The 11,885-nt window shown below is 34.3% G+C and overlaps 1 protein-coding gene across 1 annotated transcript; it reads right to left on the reverse strand.

Moving 5' to 3' along the window:
• Positions 1–10,359: 10,359 nt before the first annotated feature.
• On the reverse strand, positions 10,360–11,346 carry LOC131030771 (RING-H2 finger protein ATL52). The gene has a single exon (XM_057961685.2). The coding sequence runs from the start codon at positions 11,344–11,346 to the stop codon at positions 10,537–10,539; it is 810 nt and encodes a 269-aa protein (XP_057817668.2). The 3' UTR covers positions 10,360–10,536.
• Between the last annotated feature and the right edge of the window lie 539 nt (positions 11,347–11,885).

Consider the following 11,885-nt stretch of genomic DNA (forward strand, 5'->3'; position numbering starts at 1 on the left):
TTGTAAAGATCAGTTCAACTAAGGCAATAAGGGATTTACCTAAGATTGTGAAACCTGATAATCTGGTATGTAAGGACTGTCAAATGGGAAAGCAAGTTAGAACAACATTTAAGAGCATTTCTAAGAAATACAATAATATTCTTGATTTAATTCATACTGATTTATGTGGTCCAACAAGAACAAGAAGTCTTCAGGAAGATAGATACTTTATGCTAATAATTGATGATTATTCTAGAATGTGTTGGGTTACTTTTCTTAGAGAGAAATCACAAGCTTTTGAAAGATTCAAGATATACAAGGAAATGGTAGAGAATGAAACCAATAAGAAAATTAATTGTCTAAGATCATATCAAGGAGGAGAATTCACATCTAGGGAATTCAATTCATTTTGTGAGGAGAATGGAATCAAAAGACAACTATCAGCACCCCGGACACCCCAGTAGAATGGAGTTGTGGGAAGGAAGAACAAAACTATACTAAATGCAGCAAGAACCATAATAATGGAAGCAAATATACCTCATGTGTACTGGAGAGAAGCAATGAATACAATGGTTTATACTTTCAATAGAGTTCACATCAAAGGTGAAACCGATAAGACCCCTTATGAACTATGGTTTGGTCATACTCCTACTCTTAAATACTTTAGAATATTTGGAAGCAAATGCTATATTAGGAGAGATGAGTTTATTAGAAAATTTGATGCTAGAAGTGATGAAGGAATATTTCTTGGTTATTCAACTAGAAGCAAGGCATATAGATGTTATAATAAAAGATTGCAAAAAATCATTGAGAGTACTAATGTGAAGATAGATGAGCATTTTAGAGGAGAATCAAGATCTATAGAACTGGTAGTAGAAATGATTATAAATGAACCGGCACAGATTGCACCAGTATAGAATGAAGAACTAGTCACACCGAAATCATCAGAAAACTCAACTGTGACTGAAGAGAAGCAACCTATAAGTGGAAATTAGAATAAACCCAGGTATGTAAAATTGAATCTTTCAGAAAATTAGATAATTGGAAATAAATATCAAGGTATTATGACTAAAGGAAGATTGGCAAATAAAGAGGTATGTTGAATTTCGCAAGTTGAACCAGCATCACTTGTTGAAGCATATCAGGATAAACATTGGATAAAAGCAATGGAAGAAGAATTAGAACAGATTGAAAAGAATAATACTTGGACATTAGTTCCCCGGCCTAAAAATAAAAATGTAATTGGAACTAAATGGGTATATAGAAATAAACTTAATGAAGATGGTCAAGAAATCAGAAACAAAGCAAGATTAGTTTGTAAGGGCTATTCACAAAAAGAAGGAATTGATTATAATGAAACCTTTGCATTGGTAGCCTGAATTGAAGCAGTTAGACTATTTCTTGCATTTGCAGCTCACAAGAACTATAAAGTTTATCAGATGGATGTAAAATGTGCATTTTTGAATGGAGATTTGAAGAGGTAGTTTACATTGAATAGCCTAATGGATGCCCATTAATAGATGATAATGATATGGTTTGTAGGTTAAGGAAAGATTTATATAGATTGAAACAAGGTCCCAGAGTTTGGTATGCTAGACTGGATAATTATCTTTTAAAGCTTGGATACACAAAAGGTAATGTTGACACTAATTTGTATTACAAAATCACCAATGATGATATTTTGGTTCTTGAAGTATTTGTGGATGATATCATTTTTGGTGGTGAAGAAGAGTTATGTAAAGACTTTGCAAATAAGATGCAAAAAGAATTTGAAATGTCTATGACTGGAGAGATAAAAGATTTTCTAGGTTTGCAGATTTTTCAAACAGATAAAGGTATATTCATATGTCAAACAAAATACTTGAAGGAACTTTTGAAGAAATTTGGTATAGAAAACTCCAAACCGGTAAGCACTCCTATAACTACAACAGATAAATTGACATTAAAGGATGATTCAGGTTCTATAAATCCGACAAGGTACAAATCTATGATTGGAGGATTACTATATTTGACACAAACCAGACCTAATATAATGAATGAAGTGTGTATTGTTTCTAGATTTCAAAGCAATCCTAAAGAAAATCATGAAAGTGCAGTAAAAAGGATTTTTCGATACCTACAAGGCACAACAAATATTGGTTTATGGTATCCTAAGGATGACAATTTTGAGTTATGTGCATATGCAGATACAAATTGGGCAGGAGATGTAGATGATAGAAATAGTACCACTGGCATTGCATTCTTTCTTGGCATAAGGTTAATTTCATGGATAAGCAAGAAGTAGACTTGTACATCATTATCTATAGTAGAAGTAGAATATGTTGCAGCAACAACTAATTGCACTTAGGTATTATGGATCAAGAAAATATTGAAGGATATCAAGGTAAAATTCAAAGAATCGGTAATTATTCATTGTGATAATTCAACAGCAATTGATATATCAAAGAATTCGGTATTTCACTCTAAAACAAAGCATATCTTTGTTAAGTATAATTTTCTAAAAGAGAATGTTGAAGCAAATGAAGCGAGATTGGTTTATGTGAATACTAAAGAGCAAATTGCAAAATTTTTTACAAAGCCTTTGCCTAAGGAAGCATTTGAATATCTCAGAGAGAATCTTGGGATAATCTCCCCACCGATAGAGACTTCAATGATGAAGATTGGCATCAAACCGACTGGTACTAATAGAAAAAACTTTTTTCGGTCTTGATGAAGGAGAGCTACTGCTCAGGGGGAGTAGTTAGTTCTATGTTATATTTTGATTCTTAACTGATTTGGCATTTGATGTCAAGGGGGGTGAGATATCTATGGAAAAACATTGTACTTGGGGGAGAGATGTATTCTTGAGGGAAAATGTATTTGGTTTTGGTTATATGGTTTCTATTTTTGGTACAAAACTTTTTATTGATCTATTTTGGGAGATTGTTGGTTTTTGGCATTTTGTTTTTGGCACTTAGATGTTTTTCCATCTAGTGTTGCCATCAATGCCAAAGGGGGACATTGTTGGTATTTTGGATGACTTCGTCATGTGTTGCATTGGTTTTTTCATTGATGTCAACACTTATCTTCTTGGAGGTCTACATTGTTGATTTGGCACTTTGGCTATATTGGTTTATTGTTGAACCGGCACATTATGGTCCCAACATGGATATTGGCTTATGCACAATCACCGGTATATGCTTCACCGGTAGGTTATATGGTTCACCGACAGTGATGATGACTTGTTATCATCTGGAGATCATTTTGCTATGTTGAAGACATGGATTGGATGTTTACATTCGGTGTTTTTCTTATTGTTCTAATCAAGTTCACATATTTCCTTTAACCAATAGATAGGTTTAGGTTATGGACCGGTACATGATATCATATTCCAGATTAGTACAACACATTTTGGAAATGGTTTATTGATTGGATAATGTGTAAATATATTGAGGCTGACATATTACATCGCATCAAGACTTATTTTGTAATTGATTTAAATGTAATATCTTTAGTGAGCCGACCTTATGGTAAGCTCTTAGGTTTTGTATAAATAATTGTAAGATCTTATTGAAGATCATATATTATGAGTGTATGCAAATATTCAAGATCATTATAGAGTGAAAATAAGCAGATCCTTGTGCGAATCACACAGACATTATCTAAAGGTTGAAGGAAAGGTTCTGAAGGTGTTTGGCACTCATGGTTAGAGCTTAAACCGGTACTGAATCCAGCATTTTAGATGCTATATTGAAGCAGTACATTTTTATTGGATTTAACCATCCAATTGTAGTCAATGTGACTCCTATTTTGTGTTTGAGTGGTGATCTCTAGGCGGTTGGCCTTTTTGCATGTGCAAACCCCATCATTGTATTCACTTACTATCTACAGTATTATCATCTGATTGTGGGTAAGGCTTCCCACCATGGTTTTTCCCCTTACCGGGTTTCCACATCAAAATCTTTGTGTCATGTGTTGTGGATGTTGTTTCTCTTTCTGTTCCATGCATTAAGCTATACCCATATTAATATAATTGTTAATCTTCTTTATCGACACTAAATTTCAAGTTGGAATAATTTGTTTTGGGTTGTAATTTATCAACAACTAATTCCCACCCCCCCCCCCCCCACCCCTCTCAGTTTTCCTTCCCGATTCCTAACATATTTTAATGTTGCTAGTACTATTTTTTATTATATTCTTCGTAATATGATACACAATCATCCTTAGGCTAGACTTGATGTCTTAAATTGATTTCTATAGAGAGGTTATTCTTTATTCAAAAATAGTGTTCTTAGTATTTATTTTACATATTTACTTATTGCCTTCCTAATGATTATAATTGAACTTCTCATCTTCTTGTGGTATCAACACTTTACCCTAACTTTCTTAGTAAGGAATGAGTTATTTAAGATTCTTTTTATCTCTAAAAAGAACCTTTTAAGTATATTTTATGATGTGCACTAATTTGTTTTCTTAACTGCATAAGATTATTGGCCAATGAAATCCACAATAAACATAATGTTCTCTATGAAATAGGATAGAGAAAAATAGATTTTACCTATAGCTAAGAAATGACATAATTCTCAAACCTCATCATGTTTTTCAGCGATTGAAAATTATTCATCCACCATAGATTTCTCTTTCCTATTTCATCATCTCATTTTTATTCAATAATGCACCTAATGATATTCAAAACAAGAATGAGAATATAGGATTCTTGAATATGTTTGTCTTTAGTTCTTGAGTAATAGGAGTGAGCCATTTTTTCTTTTTTAAGAGTTAGGGCTTTTGAGGAGAGGCTAAAGAAAAAAAAGTGAGAAAAAAAGATGGGGTTTTTAAAACAATATAATGATTGATAATTAATAAAATTAGGGGTAGAACCAACACCCTTCTTAAATTTAGAAATAGGATACTCTAAAGAAGGCAACTATGATGAAAATGATTCAACAAGGTTAAATGAAAGGTGTATTTAGTCATAAATTATCCTTTTCAACTATCTTATGAACTTCATGGGTAATCCCTTCCTCCCAAATCCACTTAGAGTGTCATTATCAAGATACTACTTTGTCAAAAAAATTTACACATAGTTCCCCTCACAATAGGCATGAGTCACTTTGATGTTAATAAAATAATCTAGACTACACTTAAAGAATCATTAATGATATGAACAACAATTGAACCAAGAGAATTATATTATAAGAGTAAATTTATGATGTTAAAATATTCACTTTCCACCTCCAAGTGATAGATTCTAAGTTTCATAACAAGCAAGATTCCCTAGTATGTTGCAAAGACATTTATGAATTGATTTGATTGAAATCCTACATTTATTTGAAATCCCCAACCACCTTTCCTAGGTGTATTTTGATAATAATAACTCACCCTTTAGAAGGACTATGTTTCATTTTGAAGCCCCATTATAGTTCAACTTGCACTAAAAGGGTTGAGGGAAAGATCAACAAACTTGGGATCATCAAGTACTAGCCCTTTCCAAAGATACATCAATGCTAAAACTACATCCCAACAATCCTCAACATTATTTTCAAGAGAGGAAACCAAAGAAATCTATAAGAAATTGAAGCTTTTTTATTATAGCCAAATATTATTTTATTTTATAGGTAATTAAAATTTGTAGCAAAAATGCTAAAAAGGGCCTTCTTATCCTTGAAAAATCTAGAGTTCCTTTCAATCAAAACAACATGGGGGAGGGTAAAGTACCACAATAGGTTAAGATGGGATTTGGTGAAGTGTGAAAATCATTAAAGTAAGAGAACCTAAAAAGAGGGTAGTTGGATCCAAGGAAAATAAAACTTGGAGAGTACAAGACCCTAGATATTTCATGTGAAGTGACAATCCACAAAGAAGGTGAAAATTTGATTTTGAGTCCAATACAAAAAGGGTATACTTGTTGGGAGGGTAAAAGTATCCCTTAACTAATGCATCGAATACATAAGAATATTGTTATATGCCATTAACCATAAGGAAGATATTAACTTTAGGATTAAGGGTTTTAGGATAAATATTGAAATAAGAGGGAAGCACACAAATGATTGAGAACCAACCAAAAACTAAACAACATCAAATAGAATCTATCAAGGAGTTAGGCCACACATAAACATTATCTTTTTTCAATTATTAAATATGAAACTTTCTTAGTAGAAGTTGAATCTTGCAAGAAGAAGGACTTTGAAAGGAAGACTGTCAATAATAAAACTATTTCAACATCTTAAAAAGCCCCTAATCTCCTAATACTTTACCACTATGTTTTTCATAGTTGTCTTCAACATATAAAAAGAGTCAACAAAATTTTAGGATACTAAAGACCAATCTAATAACCAATTACCTTCCTAAAACTAGACATTTCTCCTATCTACAACTTTCCATTTTATTCTTATTTCAAGTAAATATACATATGCATAACCTTTTCCACAAGCATGAGCCCTCTAGGAGATCATCTTTAGATAATAGAGAAAGAGAATCACCATTCATAAGATATTTCAACTTCACAATTAGCATCCATTGTTTGTTTCCATTGATTAATCTCCAACCTATGTTGGCAATAAAACTTCTATTAAATGTTTCTAGTTTTCCAAACCTAGATCATCCATTTTTCGACATCTCTTTTTTTTCTTTTTGTGAGAATTTTCCAAGATATAGAGGCAATGGAAAGCAAAAATAAGAGAGAACAAAATGTGACAACAATAAATTTTATTCCTATCAATGACGCAAAATATGGTCAACTAGATCATCAAGATTGTTGTTGTTTATTACATATAATGTAGATGAACCTACTTATAAAGGCAAGACTTTATTGATATGTGAGCACACAAACATGATGTGTGGCTCAATAAGAAACAAGGGTAGGTAGGAAATAGGTGTGGTAGGTAGGAAAAATAATAAAATATTCCACATGAAGTAGATCACCCACTGAAGGTGGAATTATCACTCCACAATAAGTGGATATGATAAAGTAATAACAAGATCACACCATAAAAGGTGGATTTTCTCCTACAAACACACTCCCAATGTAGCACATCTCCCTAAGTGTCTCATATGCAAAGTACAATGTTATGCATGTACCTAAGTAAACGTAAGTAACATGTAATAATATCCAACATAAATAAATAATTACACCAACACCCCCCCTTAAGTGAAACTTAGGGGAATGCACTTAAGTCTACAATGCAACTAAGCAATGCAAGATGGGTCCTCACTACAAGGCCATGTTAGGTACCCATGTACAAATGCAAATGCAATCTCCCATAAAATGGGGAAAGAGAGAAAAACCACATGAGAAAAAAATCCCCCCCAAAAGAGAGATGATGAAAGCACACAATGCTCTCATTGATGAATGAGAAGAACAAAACCTTATGTGAGGAAAACGTCCCCCCCATAAGAGAGAAGAAGAGGACCATGAAGCCCCCCCCTCAATGTTGACCAAAAATACCTCTCCATAAGGAAGAAAGAAAGCCAATGTTGCACCAATAATGTCAAAGTGTGACAAAACCAGGTACCAATATCGATGACAATGAATCACTCGCTGCAACATGATAAAGATTAGACATGGAGACAACCTGCTTTGAGCATCATCTGGATACTCGTAAATAGCAGAAATGCTAGTACAATCAAAGTCTCACAAGAGCCATGCACAATGTGTACAATCTAAGTCTCAACTGGAGCCATGCACCAAGTCTCAGAAGATATTCCTAATCTGCGTGTACAAGAGGATTACATCAAATATGTCATCAATGACAAGATACAAAGAGGTGTGGCACTTTATGATAGTATGAGTACAACATTGCTTATGCAAGAGCATGCAAATATGGAAACATGAAGATGATGCCACCAAAGAGGCCCTATAGAATACTACAGATGAAGATGCCTCTAATTGGGATGTCGCCAAGCAAAATCTAGGAGCAATAGGGCCCCCCTTGACTATTGGTTGGGAGCACTGCATATAGGTATGAAGTGACAAGAAAAAATAGTGTTCCCATTTTTGCTTATTAAATGATATTTTTGTTTTTAAAAACTTAATTAAAAGTTTAATAAAAACAATTTATTAAAATGCCCATGAAACAAAAACTTTATTAAAAAATAATATAGAAAAACTTAAAAAAAAGTTTATTAAAAAATTTTATTTTTAATTATTTAAATACTTGGAAAAAAAACAAAGAAAAAATTATTAAAACAAATAAATAAAAAAATAATTAACATTTTAAAAAAATTAAAGCCCCTGTGGGGCTCCACAGGGATACCTATATCAGCCCTACGGGTGGTCGCAGGTGTACCTTGCGGTAGCCACAAGTACCTGCAAACAACAAGGCCTGCGGGCCCCGTAGTAAAAGCCCCCCCCAAAAAAAATTGATTTTTAAATTTTAAAAACCAAAACAAATAAATCTGCCCCCCCAATTTAATTCGGATTTTTTAATTCATTTTTTTTTTTTAAATTCTTTAATGAAAAACAAAAAAAAAATTATATTAAAAAATTAAAAAATCGTACCTGCTCACTACGTCCATACCAGAGACCAAGGGAGGGGGATTTTTTCTCAACTCAGAGTGATGAAGGCCGATTTGGATGAATGGATAGGTGATATTGGGGTTTTTGGGCCTTCTGAGCGCGATGGCAATGACAGATTAGGCCAAATATGCTCCAAAATTGCAGATTGCTACCGAGACAAATCACCACCCTCCACCTTCAAGCGACTCTAGATTTGGCCTCGGATGTTGGATTTGGACGAAACAAAAGGTGATTATGACTTTTTCAAGCCTCCTCAATCCAATGATGACCTCATATTTGACCCAACAAGCTCCAATAATAACCTACAATAAAAAGCTCCAAAATGCAAAACCCCAAATTTCTCTCAATTAGCAAACCAATGGCACTCCAATGGCTCTGATACCATGTGAGAATTTGCCAAGATCTAGAGGCAATGGAAAGCACAAATAAGATAGAACAAAATGTGACAAGATAAATTGTATTCCTATCAATGATGCAAAATGTGATCAAGTGGATCATCAAGATTGTTGCTGTTTGTTACATACAATGTAGATGAGCCTCCTTATAAAGGCAAGGCTATATGGATATGTGAGCACACAAACATGGCATGTGGATCAATAAGAAACAAGGGTAGGTAGGAAATAGGTGTGGTAGGTAGGAGAAACAATAAAATATTCCACATGAGGTGGATCACCCATGGAAGGTGGAATTATCACTCCACAATAAGTGGATATGATAAAGTAATAACAAGATCACACCATAAAAGGTTGATTTTCTCCTACATACACACTCCCAATGTAGCACATCTCCCTAAGTGTCTCATATGCAAGCTACAATGTTATGCATGTACCTAAGTAAACTTAAGTAACGTGTAATAATATCCAGCATGAATAAATAATTACACCAACATTTTTATACTAGTTCATGAGATCTTCTCTAGATTTACACCAATTTATTAATAAACTTACATAAATAATTAAAATAAACTAAAAATTTAAAAAAACAAATTTTATAAGATACAACATTCTAACCCATCAAAAAATTATATTCTTTCCAACGTTTAAGTTTCCTTAAGATAAACCTAGAGAAATTCCAAGGTGGTACCCTTGATTATAGACATACCAAGATAACTTTGTGGGCCACTCATTCATTTGACAACCCATAATATTAACAATGTTCTCTCACCTTTCTATGAGAGTATTCACAAAGAAAACAAAAAATTTCTAGATATTGACTTTTTTTTTCTCCTTTTATGTGTAATCTTCTCATAATTAAACAACATATAGTTATTAAACCATTGTAATCAAGTATTTGCTTCTGTTTTCACAATAACACTAACATTCACAGCTCATCCATTTAATAGAATAAACATAAAACTCAACCAGCCACTTAAAATAGCTTGACAATATAAACAACTATTTAAATAGATCCAAAAAAGTTTAAGATACTACCCTTGTACATAAACATACCCAAAAAATTGAGGATGGCTCATTCATTTAATAACCCATTATATTAACAATCCTCTCTCATCTTTCCATAAGAACATTCACCAAGAAAAGACAGTTTTTCTAGGTATTTCTATTTTTTCCCACTAACCTTCCCATAGTTGAACAACATATAATTGCTACTAAAACATATGATAACCAAGCATTTACTTCTATTATATATGTCAAGGAAGTATTTACTTCTATCACCACATTAACACTAGCATTCACAGCTCACCCATTTTAAAGAGTAAACATAAGAAGACAACCAGCCACTTAAATTGATTGCCAATATAGGCGACTATTAAATCTAAAACCCAAATTCAAAGAATTTGGCATGTGCAACACAAATAGAATGGACAGCATAACAACAACAATTTACAATACAATTTTCCAGTGGCAACGAGATTTGTAGTGCTACGGTATCCTTTCAGAAACAAACCTGCACAATATTTACTGCAACGGAAACAATTTTATTACCTCTTTTTCCTGGATTTAAATGCATAAAATTTGTTTGCATCAATATTTAGCATACAGAGCTTAAGAAATAGAAACTCTGCGTCACAAAAATTCCCTCTTAGCTGCAGAAGAAGAGTGCTATCCTCCATTAGAGATATTTACAGGTCGATCAAAATTGATACCCACTTCAAGATCCTTGTTAGCAAAGGAATCGTCGCTGTCCAACAATCTACTGCGCATCTCTTCACGAGAAGGCGAAGATCTTCTCGCACTCCACCTAAAACGTTGGTACCACTGAGAACTAGAAGCCCCCTCTGGCGGAAGATGCGAAGAACCCGCATAACTAAACGACCTGGGCAAAGGCATCTCAACTGCATTTACTCTAGCTGGCGGAGCATTATAGTCTGCTGGAGAATGAGATTGCATTGGAGACCGCCGGGGCTCGATCTCGTGACGTGTGGGTGGACTTCGATCCTCATGTTTCTCTGGAAAAAGGCTGTCATTGAGGCTCGTTGCTATGTTGGCTCTGCAGAGAGGGCAGTTGCTGTGGGTGTTTAGCCAGAGCCCAATACAGGAAATATGAAACGCGTGTCTGCATTTGGGTAGCACTCTTACCAGTTCCCCTTCGGTAAATTCTGTTAAACAGACGGAACATTCATTGCCAGAATCAGTATTCCGGGCATCGTATTTCAAGATGGGGATTTTGGCTATGAGGGAATGGTCTAAACCAGGGCCCGAAAGGTCGTCTTCGCTTGCAGAGCCCTGTTGGATTCCCCCCATGCGTCTGCGGATGATATTTTCGAAACAAGAGCAGTACTTGAGGAGGAGATGGTAATAGCCTACTACCAGAAATATGCTGCCCAGTGCCCCTATTATTGAAATCAGAACTGGATTGACATTGTATGGATGTTCTGGAGTCGGTGGAAAAGGAGGACCAGATGAATTCATTGGAACAACTTTGTGAGAATCTGGTTAGTCTTCTTTTCCTGCTCATGGAAGGAGATTTGATGTGAGATTCATCAGGGATGCTGTTGGGATTCTGGAGGATAAGTATGAGATTTATGGGGAGACAACCATGGAAATAAAAGGATTGGGTGGATGGATTTTGATGTGTTTTTGAGGAGAGGACAAGAGAGAGACAGAAAAGAATGTTGGAGAGATTTAGCGGAGACAATGAGGAAAGGAAAAGGAGTATTGAGTGGACGATGGAATCGAAGCCCGTGAAAGATACTGAGCGGAGAATATGAAGGTGCATGGATTTTTATACACAAATAAGATACCGAGAGCCGGTTATAATGGATGAATCTATACGTGTCAATGCATTAAGGGTACGGATTTAGGGCGCTTTTTAAGCAATACGTAGGTTTCTAGATCTCGAGTTTAATTACGTCTAAAAATGGACGGTCCTTTAGTCGTTTTGCCCATGTTTTATATATGAAAAAAAGAGTCTACAATTCAGGAATATTTTATTTATTTAGCTTTCGTAG

The sequence above is a fragment of the Cryptomeria japonica genome, chromosome 1 (genome assembly GCF_030272615.1).
Source record: "Cryptomeria japonica chromosome 1, Sugi_1.0, whole genome shotgun sequence".
Lineage (NCBI taxonomy): Eukaryota > Viridiplantae > Streptophyta > Pinopsida > Cupressales > Cupressaceae > Cryptomeria > Cryptomeria japonica.

Coding starts and splice junctions, on each gene's coding strand:
- LOC131030771 (XM_057961685.2), bottom strand. CDS start 11,346: ATGAATTCATCTGGTCCTCCTTTTCCACCGACTCCAGAACATCCATAC.